Source organism: Hemiscyllium ocellatum, chromosome 1 (assembly GCF_020745735.1).
Source record: "Hemiscyllium ocellatum isolate sHemOce1 chromosome 1, sHemOce1.pat.X.cur, whole genome shotgun sequence".
NCBI classification, from domain to species: domain Eukaryota; kingdom Metazoa; phylum Chordata; class Chondrichthyes; order Orectolobiformes; family Hemiscylliidae; genus Hemiscyllium; species Hemiscyllium ocellatum.
In genome coordinates, this window is record NC_083401.1 from 18720176 (window position 1) to 18739068 (window position 18893).

Below are 18893 nucleotides of genomic sequence, written 5' to 3' on the forward strand. Positions count from 1 at the left end.
CCCATTTCCATTGCTTGTTTCAGTTTCCATCACTTGGCTGCACCAAGAGGTGACTTGAAAGAGGGTGTATGAGATGATGAGAGACATAGATAGAGTGGACAGCCAGAGACTTTTTCCCAGGGTTGAAATAGCTATCATGAAGGGGCATCATTTTAAGGTAATTGGAGGAAGGTTTATGGGAGATTCTCGAGAGTGATGAGTGCCTGGAATGCACTGCCAGTGGTGGTAGTAGGATCAGATACATTAGGGACATTAAAGCGACTGTTGGAAAGGCGCATGAATGATAGTAAAATGTAGTTGGTGATTTGGAATGCTGGTGTTGGACTGGGGTATACAAAGTTAACAATCACATAACCTCAGGTTATAGTCCAACAGGTTTAATTGGAAGCTCACTAGCTTTTGGAGCACCGCTCCTTCATCAAGTGGTTGTGGAGAATAAGATTGTAAGACACAGAATTTATAGCAAATGTAGGGTATGCAGATTATTTTTGATCTTAGAGTAGAATAAAAGGTCAGCACAACATTGAGGGCTGAAGGGCCTGCACTGTGTTGTACTGTTCTATGCTCTGAAAATAAATGTCTTCTTCACATTTTCTCAGCGTTTCATGACCAAAACCTGAACGTATTTGAATGTGTTGTCACTTTTATAGTGGTAAGGAACGTGACAGCTAATTTACACACACCGTCTCTGCCACAGCCAACAAGGTTCTAATATCCAAATAATCTTCGGAGGTTGATTGAGAGATAATATCTGATAGATCATATGAACACAAGAAATAAGAGCAGAAGTAGATCACAAGTCTATTCTATCACTCAATAAAATACAACTATGGGCTTAATTCTGCCCTTGCCTCTGTATCCCCACAACCCAATAACTATTGATTCTCTTGACAGTCAAAATCTAACTTAGCCTTGAATATAGTCAATATTTCTCTCTGCGGCAGTGAATGCTGAAGACAGTAAAGAAATTTCTCTCCATGTCCATCATAAACGGAAGACCTCTTCTTTGGAAACTGCGTCCTTTGGTTCTAGATTGTCCTTTGACAGGAATCATTCCCACATCATCTAATCTGTCAAACTCTATTGACAATATCACCTTTCATTCTTCTAAACCCAAGCAAAGGTGAGCTCCAGCAGCTCAACCTTCCTCCATAAGATAATTCCTTCCTCACAGGAACAAGCCTAATAAATCTTCTCTGAACTGCTTTCAATGAAAGTACATTTCTTCTTAAATAAGGAGAGAACTCTGTACTTCAGCATACTCCCACCATTGCCTTGTCATTGTTACAATGCATTTCTATTCTATTCTTAAGACCGCTTGCATTAACACCCAAGATGCATGCAAACTGCTTGGACAGAGGTGTTAGGACATCCAGATCTCTATCCCAATATCCGTAGCCTATATTATACTCTCACCATGATAACATATACCTCATGATTTGTACCAACTCAAGTCACTGTTACCAGTTTCCTGTCTGATGATATAACCCTGTCCTCTTCACTTGATTTCTTCTCATTTTCCTGAAGTGAACGGGAAATATTTTCTTTACCTTCACAGCAGGCTTCCACAGAAGCTACAGAGTAATTGTTTCGATTCATGTCTTCAGTCTGGAATGATATTTCTAATTCCTCATAAGCTTACATATTGGCACTATAAGTACATTTTTTAAAATTTGATTCAGTAATAACTTTCCTTTCTCCTCTGTTCTTTATTATCCATTAGTTTGTCTCCCATCCCTTCTTCTCTATCAATCTTTTGCTCGCACCGAGCTTAGTATTCAAGACAATTCTCCCTGTTAAACTGATACCAAAGGAATAGTGAAATCATTTCATGTCAGGATGGTGTATAACCCAGAGGGGAATTTGTTGATGGTGGTGGCCACTAGTGTCTCTGCCTTTATCTCTGTAGATGGTGATGTTCGTAAGATTACAAGGTTATTTTTCATGATTAAACTTTCAGAAACTTTCAACATTATGGTGAGTCACACCTTAACTATATTTCCTCTAGGAGAATAATCCCATAGTCAATGTAACTCTCCATGTAACTGAAGTCCTTCATCTTTTGAACTATTCCAGTCAATATATTTCTCACCCTTTCTAGAAACTCAATATTATTTCCAAAGTGTAGCAGCCAGAATTAAGCATAATGCTCCAATTGGAGGGCAACCAATAGTTTATAGATGTTGGGGGTGACTATTATGCTTTTATACACTACACTGCCTCTTAATAAAGTCAGTGGCTTTTTCAAAGCTTTATTATGTCTTCACAAAGATTTCCAGCCCTCAGGGTTCTCATTTGTCTTCACTCCCTTAAAAACTGTATGATTCAGTTCATGGTGCTGTTGCTCATTCTTTCAAATGACTCTTAAGATTTCAAGATGGTGTCAGTGGGGAGCGGTGGCAGTAGTGATTCTGCCGTGGCATCAGTGGCCATGTTGGACTCATGGTGGTGGTGGTTAGCCCCAGGTCCATGGTGGGTTGGAGGAGCCCATGGAGTACCAGCTGAGGTGGTTGAGGCAATGATTGTTGTGAGGGGTAACAAGAAGGAAACTGTAAAGATGAACTGTTTTGCTTTATGTTTTGCCTTTATATTCTGTGTCTTACTTTATTTTCTTTGGTTCAAGATGGCGGTGCACAGCGGCGACACCAAAAACATCTTTGACGGTATTTGCAATATACGTGACAATAAAAAACATCTAATCTAATCTTGAGTTGGGATATCTGGTCGGCGTGAACAGGTTGGATCGAAGGGTCTGTTTCCATGCTGTACATCTCTATAACTTGAAGATTTACCACTCTCTAGATGCCTCAGTGGTTTAAGTCATAGAGTCACAGAGGAGTACAGCACAGAAACAGACCTTTGGACCAACTTGTCTATGCCAACCAGATATCCTAGCCTAATCTAGTTTTATTGGCCAGCACTTGGCCCATACCCTCCAAACCCTTCCTGTTCATATACCCATCCAGATGCCTTTTAAATGCTGCAATTGTACCAGCCTTCACCACATCCTCTGGCAGCTCATTCCATACACCTACCACCCTCTGCGTGAAAATATTACCCTTTGGGTCTCTTTTATATCTTTCCCCTTTCACCCTAAACCTATGCCCTCTAGTTCTGGACCCCCCCCCCACTCCAGGAAAAAGACTTTGTCTATTTACCCTATCTATGCCCCTCATGATTTCATAAATCTCTAAGAGGTCACCCATCGGCCTCCGACGCTCCAGGGAAATCGACCCAGCCTATCCAGCCTCTCCGTATAGCTCAAACCATCCAACCCTGGCAGCATTTCTGATGAAGGGCTTATGTCCGAAATGTCAACTCTCATGCTCCTCAGAGATTGCTTGACCTTCTCTGCTCTTCCAGTGCCACCCTTTTTGACAACATCCTTGTAAATCTTTTCTGAACTCTGAGCTGCCAGAGGAAGTGGTGTAGGTTGGTATAATTACAACACTTAAAATGTATTTGGATGTCTATGACTGTAATTGCCTGTTGATACAGTTGGGGGGTGGGGGGAATGTATGTCCTTCAGGGTTGGGAAGTCCCACCTTAGACAGCTCCTTCAAAGTTAAGAGAAAATTAAGAGACGTGAATATTCGATTTTCTCTGAGGTACCCGGCAGTACTATGTTTTGATTATGGGAGTCTGTCCATAACTTCAACATGGTGGAAAAAGCAAAATACTTTCTGAACTCTCCGAAATAATTGACTTGGACCAAGGGGGAAGGTGGGAAAAATGCTTGCGGGCAATGGCATAATTTTTTTTAATCATCTTTTTCTTTGTTTTTTTTCCCTTCATGGTTTATGGCCTTCTCGGCTCAGTATTATTTTGATGTAAAATCTGGTTTGTTCAATATTGAATCCACGTGGTAATTATCAGTTATTTTGCTGTTCTGTTTTTCTGAGTAAAAGGTAGTTACTTCTTTGGTGTAAAAATGTGTGGGGTTGAGATATGGGGGGGCGGGGGGGGGGGGAGGGGAGGGTATCCATTTTTAACCTTGTGTACGTAATATGTCTTTTTCCATTGCCTGGGTATGGGAGGTGGTCTTAACTGGAAGGTGCCAGGATGGCTGTAAGGTTAGGAGTGAATGCCCCCTTCAGACAAGGGGGAGATTTCTAGTGATTTGTGCTTTTTGTGTGTATTTGTTCAAGTTCAGAGTTGTGGTTAGTTTCTTGGTTTTAGCAGTATTTGGAAGTATAGTTTTCAGATTTGATAAAGTCTGTGTTTCTTCCACTCGCTGCACACTGAATGGGCTTCTTCCTCACGGGAGACCGCAGGCTGCGGTGTGGAGTCATGGCTAGCGATCTATTCAGGAGGTGCACCTGGAATATAAAGGGGACCAATTCCCCCATTAAAAGGATAAAGATGCTCTAAAATGTTCAGAAGGAAAGGGTTAACATCGCTCTACTGCAAGAGACACATTTAACTGATGGGGTATGATAGTGTATTCTTCTCCTCCTTCAACTCCAAAAGCAGAGGAGTGGCCATATTGGTACGAAGGAACCTCTCATTTCAGATGATAAATCAAATCTAGGATGATCATGGATGGTTCATTATTCTCAAGGCTCTGGTACATGGAGAAGAGTATGGCATCCTGAACATTTATTGTCCTCCGATGCATCCTCTCAAATTTTTAGTTGACGCAGTCTCTAAAGTAATGGCTCTTGGGGTGTGCCACACAACTGAAGGAGCAGACTTTGATGGTCTCATGGACCCTGGGATAGACAGGTTGCCAAGTGGTCTGTCGGGTACACCTCTGCAATCTAGACAGCTAGTAGACTGGTGGAAAGAGTTGGGACAATTGGATGTGTGGAGGTGTCTCCATTCCAATGGGAAGGATTTTAGCATTTATTCCAACCTGCACAAGTGCCACACAAGAATTGATATGTTCTTTATTCCGTCAGTCATTTGGACTGGGTGTTGGCCTGCAGGATTGGGAACATAACTATTTCGGACCATGCGACAGTGTACTTGGATGTTAAGGCCTAGGGTGGTGGAATGGATACATGGCACTGGTGCTTGGATCCATTTCTGTTGACGGATGGCAACTTTGTCCAGTATATTACAAGGGAGTTCAGGGCCTTCTGGGACATCAATTGCAGTATGGCCAGTAATCCATCAGGACTTTGGGAGACCACCAAGGTTTATTTAAGGAATCTGATTATTTCATATTCAACAACCAGAAAGAGGCAAAGAGGAGAGCAGCAGCGGGTGCTTGAGTCGGCCAGCAGAGAGCAGCTGAGTCGGTGCATTATAACAGACCATCTGTGGTTAAGTTACAAAGGGTCACGGCTCTCTGGGCTGCTCTATACTCAGTGCTCACACAAGCGGTGAAGAGAGGGGTCTCCTTTGCAAAGCAAAGGCTGTTCGAATATGGGGTTAAGCCAGGTAGATACTAGGAAGGAACTCCGCAGTCCATTGTGTCTATTAGGGAGGGAACTGGGAACATCACTTGAGAGCTGAAAAAGATTAATGTCAGATTTCAGGAATTCTATGCAGAATTATAGCAGTTGGAGGGCTGTGGGAATGGAGTAGCGAGAATGGAATCCTCTTTTGAAAACCTGGATCTCGCCGGTATGAATGCAGATCAGTCCTCCCTTAAACACGCCTCTGATGATACAAGAGGTGCAAGAGGCAGCAAGGCAGCCAGTCCAGAAGGGTTCCTGAGTGACTTTTACAAGGAGAATGTACACGTTAGCTGAACCACTGCTGGAGATGTATACTCATTTGCATAGCCAGGACTGCCTTCCGCCCTCTCTTAGGGATGCCACGATCTCCCTTATTTTAAAGAAAGGGAAAGATCCCGAGATTGTGTGTCGTACAGATCTATCTCATTTTTTAATGTAGACTTCAAAATTTTATCTAAGGTGCTAGCTCTGAAGTTGGAAAATTGCTGCCCATTGGAGCCACTTCCTCCAAACCAAAGGAGTTGCCATGGGCACCCACATAGGCCCCAGCTATGCCTGTCTCTTCATAGGACATGTGGAACAGTCCATCTTCCGCAACTACACTGGCACCAGCCCACACCTTTTCCTCCGCTACATCGATGACTGTATCGGCGCTGCCTCGTGCTCTCACGAGGAGGTTGAACAGTTCATCCACTTCACCAACACCTTCCACCCCGACTTCAAATTCATCTGGACCGTCTCAGACTCCTCCCTCCCCTTCCTAGACCTTTCCATTTATATCTCGGGGACTGACTCCCACAGCTACCTAGACTACACCTCCTCCCACCCTGCCCCCCGCAAAAACGCCATCCCATATTCTCAATTCCTTCGTCTCTGCCGCATCTGCTCCCAGGAGGACCAGTTCCAATACCGTACAGCCCAGATGGCCTCCTTCTTCAAGGACCGCAGACTCCCCCCCCAGACGTGATTGACGATGCCCTCCACAGCATCTCCTACACTTCCCGCTCCTCCACCCTTGAGCCCCGCCCCTCCAACCGCCACCAGGACAGAACCCCACTGGTTCTCACCTACCACCCCACCAACCTCCAGATACATCGTATCATCCGTCGTCATTTCCGCCACATCCAAACGGACCCCACCACCAGGGATATATTTCCCTCCCCTCCCCTATCAGCATTCCGAAAAGATCACTCCCTCCGTGACTCCCTCGTCAGGTCCACACCCCCCACCAACCCAACCTCCACTCCTGGCACCTTCCCCTGTAACCGCAAGAAATGCAAAACTTGCACCCACACCTCCACCCTTACTTCTCTCCAAGGCCCCAAGGGATCCTTCCATATCCACCACAAATTCACCTGCACCTCCACACACATCATCTATTGCATCCGCTGCACCCGATGTGGCCTCCTCTATATTGGGGAGACAGGCCGCCTACTTGCGGAACGTTTCAGAGAACACCTCTGGGACACCGGACCAACCAACTCAACCACTCTGTGGCTCAACACTTCAACCTCCCCTCCCACTCCACCAAGGACATGCAGGTCCTTGGACTCCTCCATCGCCAGACCATAACAACACAACGGTTGGAGGAAGAGCGCCTCATCTTCCGCCTGGGAACCCTCCAACCACAAGGGATGAACTCAGATTCCAGTTTCGTCATTTCCCCTCCCCCCACATTGTCTCAGTCAAATCCCTCGAACTCAGCACCGCCCTCCTAACCTGCAATCTTCTTCCTGACCTCTCCGCCCCCCACCCCACTCCGGCCTATCACCCTCACCTTGACCTTCTTCCACCTATCGCATCTCCAACGCCCCTCCCCCATGTCCCTCCTCCCTACCTTGTATCTTAGCCTGCTGGACACACTTTCCTCATTCCTGATGAAGGGCTTTTGCCCGAAACGTCAAATCTCCTGTTCCTTGGATGCTGCCTGACCTGCAGCGCTTTAACCAGCAACACATTTTCAGCTCTGATCTCCAGCATCTGCAGTCCTCACTTTCTCCCATTGGTGGAAGTGCCAGAGCTGGAGGATAGAACGCAGTTTTCTTTTTGGTGGTCACGGAAAGATTCCCTCTACCTGGGAACTTTTATTACCCCTACCTTCCATCAGCTGTACAGAGCTAACTTTGTACAATCGTTTCAGAGAATAAAGCAGAACTTGCAGTGGTGGGAGGGGCTACCAATATCATGGCTAGTCCGTATCGCTCTGATTAAAATGAATGTTCCTTCTCGGTTATTATACCCAGTGAAGATGCTCCCATTGTTGTTACCCAGCCACGTGCTGCTGAGGTTTACTGGCTGGCTTGGATCCTGTATTTGGTGCTGTAAGCACTCCCTAATTAAATTTACCAAGCTGCAGCTTCCGCAGGATATGGGGAGGGGTGGATCTCCCAGATCTGAAGAGATACACATAGGTGCCCTGCTGTCATATGTAGGTGACTGGGTGCGTAAGGACTCAAGGTCGATATGGCTTGATGTTGAGGCCTTGCAGACAGGATGTCCCTCGTCAACTTACCATTTATGGACAGGATGTGATCTGTGGCTGAGCACAGTGAGAGCCCAATTACCTTAAATATGTTGAATGCATGGAGGATAATGCGGCAGGGTGAGGGCAATTTGCTTAAGACCGTTCACTGCAACAGTGGGAGCCTCAGGACTTAGGACAGGGTCAATGGACTCCGGCTTTAGAGCATGGGAGGGGAAATGAATCTCCTGTTTGGGAGATCTATTCGAGGGAGAGGTCTTGGTGTCTTTCAACCAATTAAATCAGAAAGACAGAATTCCTAATCGGAATATTTTCCTGTACTTTTAGATTGGGGACTATATACAGAAAAAGACCACGCTCTTGGCTCAGTTCTACAAGTCAGACATAGAGAGAAGAGTGCTCCGATTAGGGGCGCTCTCTCAGTTAATACCATATACCATCTGCAGAGAGGGAACACCTTGGGGAGATGGAGGGACTTCATGGGATCTGGAATCAGGAGTTCGGGGAAGAAATTTCATCGGAAACATGGGAGGATATATGGGGGAATGTAAGGAAAACCTCAATATGCAATAAAGTATAAGCTATGCAATTGAAGATCCCTCACAGGGCCCATTTGGCATCAGAGAGGTTAGCAAAGTTTAACAAAGGATCGTCTCCAGCATGTCCCAAATGTAAAATCAGCAGAAGCACGCTTACACATTGCTTTTGGGCCTGATCCAAGATTCGTGGATACTGGGGTGCCATAGTGAATAAGCCAGAGAAGATCCTGGGAATTGAAGTATCCAGAATGTCTTCTTTCAGGACTGCCGAATCTGCCTTCTGTATGGGCGAGCACGGAAAGCGGTTATCTAACATTCTTATGCACTGTGCGAGGAAGAAATTTCTAATGAACTGGAAATCAGAAAAAACCCCAGGTCTTGCAGGACGGCGCAGACTTGCGATGGAGCCCGTCCCCCAAGATTACCTGACAAGTATGATGCCCCATTGAACAGAGCAATTTTACAAAATATGGTGGCCCTTTCTAATTTACTTAGACATGGGCCTATCAGCTATACTGATTATGGCCTTTATACAGCCATGAGGGCCGTACATGGCAGTCCAGGGACCCAGGGAGGGGAGGAGGCCTAGTAAATACAGGTATAATAACTATTCCTTCCATGGATGGGAGCTTCAGTGGAGGTGTGGTGAGTGAGTAAAGTAATGTAACACAATTTAATTTAATTGGATTGTAACTTCATTTAATTCTATTTCATTTAATTCTAGTTTATTTTAACTTGGTTAAGTAAATATGAGACAATTGCATCCCGCAGAATAGTAGGTAGTTTATTGTGAACATTACTGTAGTATAATAGTGTGGTATTATTTCTATTTCTCTGTACTTTTGGACTTTATAACTTTTTTGGTAAAATATTAACTTTTTTTCCAATAAATACGTATGTATATAAAAAAAGACAACTCCTACATATAATAAGGCACAGAAAAACCTGCAGAGAGGAACATCCAGCTGTATAATCCTCAAGATTTGAGTCAGCATTGGAGTCTTGCCAGGGGCTGAGCTGCTAGGCTCCAGTGAGAATGGGGTGAGGTGAAATTGAGGGGGGGGGGGGTGGAGAGGAAAACGGTGGAGGTGGGGGGAGTGTGAAGGTGGTGCAGAGAGAGAGAATGGTTGCATTTGAGAGGCCTTTGGAGAGGGAAATCTATGGAAATTAAAATCTTGTAGGTTCTTTGTCCTTGGAAAGCCCTTTGGTGGGTCCATAGTGCCGGTTAAGCAGGGACTCCCCAACTCATAGCCATCACCAGCCTCACTGACAATTGCTCCTTGATGTGGGCCGTGCCTACTGCTGGTAAAGTCTTGGCGATGGCATGGTGAGGTTTTTAAGTGGACATCACTTAGCCTCTTCCCTCCAATCAGAATCCCCCACCACAAAACTCAAAGTTTCCAATTTCAAAATTGCTCACAAAATTAATATAGGATTGTTCTGCTGGTGCATGCAGCTACTCTTCCAGGAGATTGGCTGTCATGTATAGAAACATAGAAAATATTAGCAGGACTAAGCCAGTTGGCCACTTGAGTCTGCTCCACCATTCATAATGATCATGGTTGATCATCCAACTCAATAGGATGCATGCAGCTCCAACAACACTCAAGAAGCATGACACCATCCACGGAAATGCAGTGGATTGGAACCACATCCACAAGAAACCACTCCCTCCACCACTGAAGATCAGTAGCAGATAATCACCAAGGATCTTTCAGATCGCACTTTCCAAACCCACGCCCACTTCCATCCAGAAGGTCAAGGGCAGCAGATACATGGGAAAATCACCATCTACAAGTTCCCCTCCAAGCCACTCACCATCCTGACTTGGAAATATATTGCCGTTCCCTCAGTGTTGCTGGGTCAAAATGCTGAAATTCCCTCTCTAAGGGCATTGTGGGTCAACCCACAGCAGGTGGACTGCAGTGTTCCAAGAAAACTGCTCACTCCCACCTTCTCAAGGGTAACAAGGGACAGGCAATAAGTGGTGACCCAGCCAGTGATGCCCACATCCCACAGTGAATTTTAAAAAGTCTGTTCTTGTTTTCCCCAATGTCCTTTAATCTCTTATAAACTGCTCTGTCCAACTGCTTCTTGAAATCATTCAATATTCTGCACTACATTCTGTGGTAGCGAGTTCCACACTCTTATTGCTCACACATGGCATACCATGTTTTTCTGTCATGCATCATTCTCACTCATCCACCAGCTTAAGTGCAACAGTCTCTGTGACATTCCCCATCCAACTACACTGAGGGGTGATCACTTGTGATCTCTGAACTACCTCTGGAAACAAATCTCTGTAGCTTTGCAGCTCTGATTGAGTGCCTGAAGCACTGACATTTTACTTACTAGTTTCACTTTTTAAGCTTCTATTTGCTTTTTCAATTTCAGGCTGTGGAACTGTCTGATTGAGGGGTAGAGGGGCACTGGCAGGGCAGACAGGGAGAAATGCTTTCTCATAGAAGAGGTCAACAACCAGGGGCCACTGTTTGAAGATTTGGAAGGTAGTTAAAAAGGGACTTGAGGAGGAACTTTTTCACCCAGATAGTGGTCGATGAAATTACTGCTTAAAAATGTAGCAGGGGCAGGAACCTTCAAAGCATTTAGATCAGATTAGATTACTTACAGTGTGGAAACTGGCCCTTCAGCCCAACAAGTCCACACAGCCGAAGCGCAACCCACCCAGACCCATTCCCCTACATTTACCCCTTCACTTAACACCACGGGCAATTTAGCATGGCCAATTCACCTAACCTGCACATTTTTGGACTGTGGGAGGAAACTGGAGCATGTGGAGGAAACCCACGCAGACACGGGGAGAATGTGCAAACTCCACACAGACAGTCACCTGAGGCGGGAATTCAACCTTGGTCTCTGCCACTGTGAGGCAGCAGTGCTAACCACTGTGCCACCGTGTCACCCACTCAGATGAACACTTGAACACGTGAAATGCTAAAGCATAGAAGGCTATAGGACAAGTGCTAGAAAGAGGGATTAGAACTGATGGGTATATGATGACCAGTGCGGACACGATGGGCCAAAGAGCCTCTTTCTGTGTGGTGAAAGTTCTCTAACTGTGTGGCGCTAAGTATCTCTTCATTTATCTTACAGTGTATGTGTGGAGTTTTTCACATATGCTTTAGCATCCACATTTAAAAGCAAGGTCTCTATAGTCCTACTGGACTTTAGGACTGCTCTCTCATCAGAGGTGGCTGGTGGTGGTTTAACCTGAGGGTCCTCACCATTTCAGGCAAGGGGAGGGGTTGAGAAGATGACCGGAGATGGTGTGGGAATTGAACCCACACTGTCGGCACCTCCCTGCATCGCAAACCAGCCATCTAGCCAACTGAGTCACCCCTATATGGAAAGGGTCAGTCAGTCGGTACTCAATTGCACCTGTTCACCCTAAAGCACCAGCCCCACGTTAGCTGAAGACCCAAGAACAATAGCAAAGACTCCCCACAGCAGCTCTTCCACCCTGTGAGAAGGGATAGTCATGTCAGTGGAAACTTTCTCTGGCACTTTTCTCTTTACATGCACGTGCACTGAGAATGGAAGAAAGCGGATCCGTGATGCATGTAATTTGCATTTAAAATTTCACAGCCATTTTATATGGGATTATGCGGATCTCAGTTAAAATTCAATCAAAAACAATAACAACATGACCAAACAGAATTTCTGCCCTTCCCTCAACCCCTGCTAAACAGTCCATGGTGCCATCATGTCGTTTTGACAGAACACACAAAGCAACAATAGACAGAGCGACTGACGTCTTACCAAGGCATCAAACACCAGCTTATCGTACGTGTTGTTATTCGAAAACTCCATCATGATACTGAAGAGAGCATCCAGCGTATCTTGAAGGAACTGCAGACACAAAGGAAGAAACATGGCGTTAGTGCTAACCTAATGACTTCTCCTTTTGAATTGGTCGATTTGACTTATCGACATTTGAAGAATTTCCACTCACCATAGTGAAAAGCACAAGCATGTCAACATTTCATAAACCTACAGAAGTACGTACAAAAACAGGCTCAGCGGGATAGACACAGGTAAGGTGCTTTGCCTGGTCAGAGATCTAGAACCAAGAGGCACAATTCACAAATAGGGTGGATTCTAATTAGAAGTGAATCAGGAAAATGTAGTTTATTTGGAGGAGGGTTAGGGTTGGGGTTAGGGTTTGGGTTAGAATATAGAACAATACAGCACAGTACAGGCTCTCAATGTCACACTGACCTGTGGAACCAATCAGAAGCCAACACTATTCCACTATCATCTACATATTTATCCGATGACCATTTAAATGTCTTTAAAGTTGGCGAGTCTCTACTACTGTAGGGCATTCCATGCACTTACCACTCTCTGAAGAAAAAAAAACGACCTCTGACATCTGCCCTATATCTATCACCCTTAATTTAAAGCTATGTTCCCTCATGCTAGCTATCACCATCCAGGGAAAAATGCTCTCACTGTCCACCCTATCTAATCATGTTGTATCTCTCTATTAAGTCTGTGTTGCGAAGGATGGGCCTGGCCTCGCTGCCGCGGAACGCTCTGAGTAGTTGGACTGTTCCGTACCACCTGTCCTTCGTGGAGAAATTTTTGAAGAAAAACACCTTTGACCACAAGTCCATCAGGAAGTGGTCAGCACGTAGCATCCTTGAGATCCTTCGGGAAAAGGAGAGGGTGGATCCTGTCGAGTGGTTCCCTGAGCAGACTGTCAAAGCAATTTGGCAGAATACCTCATCGCCAGAACTTTCCAACAAGCACCAAGACATGGCTTGGCTGGTGGTGAGAAGGGCTCTACCTGTGAGATCATTTATGCACGCCCGGACTCTCAGCCACACCGCACGCTGCCCTCGAAGTGGCTGCGGGGGGGAAGACACTGTCACACACCTCCTTCTGGAATGTGCCTATGCAGAGGAAGTCTGGAGAGGAATGCAGTGGTATTTGTCGAGGTTCGTCCCGAGCAGCGCCGTGACGCGGGACTCCGTGCTCTACGGCCTGTTCCCCGGGACGCACACCGAGACGAACATCAACTGCGCCTGGAGGATCATCAACTCGGTGAAGGACGCTCTCTGGGTGGTCCAAAACCTGTTGATCTTCCAGCTGAAGGAGTTGACCCTGACAGAGTGTTGCAGACTGGCACATTCCAAGGTCCAGGACTACGTGTTGAGGGACGCGCTGAAGCTTGGGGCAGCTGCCGCCAAGGCGCGGTGGGGAAAGACCACCGTTTAACATCTGCCTGTCTAAAGAAGATCAGGGGGCCCTGCAGTCATTTGGGCTCTGCTGACGCCTCAGCTCAATATGTGAGTGAGAAATGCACAGATCTGTATGTAAAAATGAAAATTCTGAGCTGTGTATGTAAATGTTGACATATGTATGGCATTACCAAATGTACAGTGTATCAAATATTTTATGAATAAAGTATATTTTTGAAATAAAAAAAATCTCTCTATTAAGTCACCTCTTAACCTTCTTCTCTCTAATGAAAACAGCCTCAAGTCCTCAGCAGACCTTCCCTCTATACCAGGCAGCATCCTGATAAAATTCTTGTGCACCCTTTCCAATGCTTCCACATCCTTCTTATAATGCGGTGACCAGAACTGTATGCAATACTCCAAGTGCGGCCACACCAGAGTTTTGTACAGCTGCAACATGACCTCATGGCTCTGAAATTCAATCCCTCTACCAATAAAAGCTAACCCACTGTACACCTTCTGAACAACCCTATCAACCTATCAGGGATCTATGTACATGGACACCGAGATCTCTCTGCTCATCCACACTGCCGAGGATCTAACCATTAGCCCAATCCTCTGTATTCCTGTTACTCCTTCCAAAGTGAATTAACTCACACTTTTCTGCATTAAACTCCATTTGTCACCTTTTGGGTTGGAATTCACTGAACCAGAATGCCGTGGAAGCTTAGTCTTTGAATATATTTAAACCAGAGTTATACAAGTTATGCAAGATTTATACTATTAAAAGTAGGGCCTTAGTGGGTAGTGTTGTATAACAGGGACACCTTGGGGTTCAGGTATGGGAGTCTTTGAAGTTTGTGTCATATATACACAGAGTGGTTAAGGTGTTTAGCACGCTTGACTATACTGTCCAGATCTTTTGAGTATCGGAGTTGAGACATTATGTTGAAGTTGTACAGGACGTGGTGAGGTCTATTCTGGAGTACTGTGTCCAGTTCTGGTCTCCCTGCTATTGGAAGAATGTTATTAAGCGAGAGGATTCCGAAGAGATTTAGCAGAATGTTGCCTGTTCTGAAGGGCTTGAATTATATGGGCAGGCTGGATGGGCAGGGACTTTTTCACTGGAGCATAGGAGACTGAGAGATGACCTTAAGACGTTTATAAAATCACAACGGGTATAGATAAGATAAATGGCAGCTGTCTTTTCCTTAGTTTGGGGGCATTTCAAGACTGGAGGGCATATTTTTAAGGTGAGAGGAGAGAGATTTAAGATAAACACGAGGGACAATTTATGCAGAATGTTGTTCATTTGTGGAAGGAACTTCCAAAAGAAGTGGTGGATGCGGGTTACAATGTTTAAAATACATTTAGATCAGTATATGTTTGGAGGGATATGGGCCTAGCACAGGCAAGTCAGACTGGTTTACTGTGTGATTATGGTTGGCATGGACTAGTTGGACCAAAGGGTCTGTTTCCATGCTGTATGATTCTATGACTCTAGAGATTGGTTTTTGATTACCAGTCATGTTAAAGGTATGGGAATAAAGCAATTAAAAGGCATTCAAGTGTTGACCAACCATGATTTTATTGAACGGCAGTAAAGGCTTGAAGTTTGCGTCATGTAGATACAGAGTGGTTAAGAAGGTGTTTTAGCACGCTTGCATTTACTGCCCAGATCTTTGAGTATCAGAGTTGAGACATTATGTTGAAGTTGTACATGACGTGGTGAGGTCTTGTAAACAGCCTCAAGTCCCTCAAGTCTACTTATCCTTATAATCCCAAGTTTGCAAAAACAATCACTTTGCACTTATTTTGTGAACTTTATTTGATGGCCATATTGTTTAAACAACAAGGTTCTATGAATTCTGGATGAGGTCATGCAGGAATGGGAATTTTACATGATGGTGGAAGGGGGAACCTAGAAGGAATTTCTGTTCATCTCAATTCTAGGTATCAGAAAAAATGAGTTGCATTCACAGTCTCAGGGAGTTCTAAAGCATCTCAATGAGGTATTATCAAATGCAGCTGTTGCCTTTGAACATTGAACACCCAGTTTCCTCCGGGTGCTCCGGTTTCCTCCCACAGTCCAAAGATGTGCAGGTCAGGTGAATTGGCCATGCTAAATTGCCCGTAGTGTTAGGTCAAGGGGTAAATGTAGGGGTATGGGTGGGTTGCGCTTCGGCGGGTCGGTGTGGACTTGTTGGGCCGAAGGGCCTGTTTCCACACTGTAAGTAATCTAATCTAATCTAATTTAAGCATCCATTCCGCATCCCAACATTTTACTATTGTCATGGAGGAAACACAGTCGATAACTTGAGTCAACAACATTCCGCCAATGCATACAATACATAACATGTATCTTTTTTAGTGACATTGGTGACGGCTAAGTATTGGGCAGGACACCGAGGAGAGTCCTTCTACTCTTCTTCCAAAAAAAAAATGAGATCTTTTGTGTCCTCCTCAGGGATAGCTCACTTGAAAAACAGCATCTCTAACACTGCATCACTCACTCACGTGGCACAGCACACAGAAGCGGCTGTCTGGATTATGAGCCCCAGTGGGAGACAGAAAGAGCCACTACAATTTTGCTAACTTATCTTCTTCATCAAACCACCTGGAATTTCGACCGTCTGGTCCTTGATACTTCCAACAAAGGGTACAGATTTTCCCTAACAAATCTGCCCAGGTCTCTACTGATCTTGAACAGTAGGCAATAACACAGAACGTTACATCAGAAAGCTAATGTGGATCAATACTCTGAAGGAGGGAATTAAAAGTGGCATGGTGGCTCAGTGGTTAGCACTGCTGCCTCACAGTGCCAGGGACCTGGGTTCAATCCCAGACTTGGGTGACTGTCTGTGTGGAGTTTGTACATTCTCCCTGTGTCTGTGTGGGTTTCCTCTGGCCACCTTGGTTTCCGCTTACAGTCCAAAGACGTGCAGGTTAGGTGGATTGGCCATGCTAAATTGTCCTTTTGTGTCTGGGGATGTGCAGGCTTGGTGGGTTAGCCATGGGGAATGCAGAGTTATATTGTTAGATTGGGGTGGGGGGTGGGGGGTGGGGTGCTGGGGCTGGATCTGGATGGGATGCCCCTCAAAGAATTTGTGAAGACTTGATGGCCTGAATGGCCCTTTTCCGCATTTAGGGATTCTATGGATATTCTAGGAATACAGTTCTCAAACTGGGATATTGACTTAATAAAGATTAAAACTTGACGACATACGGAAATTGGATTTCTCTCATTATGGATTCAATCATTAACTGAGAAGGTTGATTGGAAGTGATTCTGAGAATTTGAAAGAGCAGCATTAAATCAAGAGAGATATGTTGAGTAAAAAATGAGGTCTGCAGATGCTGGAGATCACAGCTGCAAATGTGTTGCTGGTCAAAGCACAGCAGGTTAGGCAGCATCTCAGGAATAGAGAATTCGACGTTTCGAGCATAAGCCCTTCATCAGGAATAGATATGTTGAGTAAACCAAGGGTAGTGGAGATTACTCAACTGGACAGCACAAGGAAGAGAAATTAACATCACTTATTATCAAAAGGAACTGGATGCAATAAGTCTGGCAAAATGATGGTGCTGAATCAACATCAGTCATTGGGAGAAGTGCAAGCTAGGATGAGTTAATGATCCTGACAGAGTGAGGGAACCAGATGGATAGTGAGATAATCATTACAGCAAGGTGTTGACCAGGAAGAGTTACTAAGTTTGACAATGTAATGGAGCTGGATATACACGAGTCTTTACCAGGTGATGTTGTTTGCAACAAGTTATTGAGCCTGGCAGAATGATGGTGCTGATTAAATGCATACACTGTTGAAATGACAGTGTTCAAGAGGCACCTCAAGTTAACAATAGCTTTTCTGATATTAATTCAATGCCCTTACTTGAATCCTTATTTTATTTGACATTTTTATTGAGTCGTATCATCAATCAGCATGATGGGATAATTATTCTGCATATTTGATTGCCATTTATTTCCTATGTGTGGGATAGAGGCAGCTGTAACCTCTATTTCACCTGTGCTGGGAAACATTCAGTCTTATATTTACAATATTTCAAACTGAGGATGCTGAGAGGTTACGAGGGAAACTCACAGATGATGGTGTTCCCATATATCTGCTGCTCTTATCCTAGGATTTAAATTATAGTGGTCATGGATTTGGAAGGTGTTGTGAATTAGGAGCCTAGCTGAATTTCTGTAGAGTATCTTATAGATGGTGCACACTGCTGCTCCTGAGTGTCAGTGGTGAAGGTAGTGGATGCTTGTGGATGCAACACCAATTGAATGGGTTGCTTTGGCCTGAATGGTGTCAAACTTTTTGAGTGTTGTCGGAGCTATTCCCATCCAGGAAAGGTGTACTTACTCACACATTAGTTTTAATCACAGTATAAGGAATAGTGTATAATCAATCCTGTGTCAGCCCAGCATACACTCGTTCTTAGATCAGATTAGATCACAGTGGTGCTGGAAAAGCATAGCAGGTCAGGCTGCATCCGAGGAGCAGGAAAATCGACGTTTCGGGCAAAAGTCCTTCATCAGGAATAGAGGCAGGAAGCCTCCAGGGTGGAGAGAAGGTAGCAAAGAGATTAGCCTAGCACAAGGGACAGCATATAGTCAGCGCTGCATTAGCTCAGGCTCAGTCCAAGGAATAGTGCATATTCACTTACATATCAGTTCACAGTAATATGGCAAGATGTGAAATCACAGCTGTATCTGCATCTTTGTATAAATATGGAAAATGAAGTGCAATTCAATAATGTTCCTCAGTATTTCCCTGTCTATCAACTGTAATGGAGCAGATATGGTGCAATGAATCATGAGAATAGTTCCTATTCCATGTATACACTGGGAAATGAGAGTTTTAAGGTTAGGTTTAATATGGCATTGGAACACCATCAATGTTTCACTCCACATTATCCATTATCCTCATTTGATACACACTCTAGGATTCTCCACCTAATACCATCGTGGGCACATCGACAGTGACAAACTGCATTCTTTAACCTTACAAAATGTCCACAGCGCTTCACAGGAATACAATCAAACAAAATTTGGTGCAGGCCAGAGTGTCATGACACAACTTTTGCCAATTATCTTTTGCACATTTTTTGCCAACTTGTGACCTCTGATTATCAACTATTCCATGAGTGGGAAGTTTCTTCTTATTCATCAAAACACCTCATAATCCTGAATGTCTCCATCAACAAGCTCAGGAGCCCTCTCTGTTTGAAAGAAAATAAGCCGGGCTAGGTG

At 44.6% G+C, this 18893-nt stretch overlaps 1 protein-coding gene across 2 annotated transcripts in view; it reads right to left on the minus strand.

Annotated features, from left to right (window-relative positions):
- LOC132824791 (dedicator of cytokinesis protein 2-like) overlaps positions 1–18893 on the minus strand; it is a 1235709-nt gene that overhangs the window by 922968 nt on the left and 293848 nt on the right. For both annotated transcript variants that reach the window (XM_060839646.1, XM_060839560.1), the window contains exon 20: positions 12207–12296. In XM_060839646.1, coding sequence (XP_060695629.1) covers positions 12207–12296 — 90 coding nt within the window. The remainder of the gene's footprint in view (positions 1–12206; positions 12297–18893) is intronic.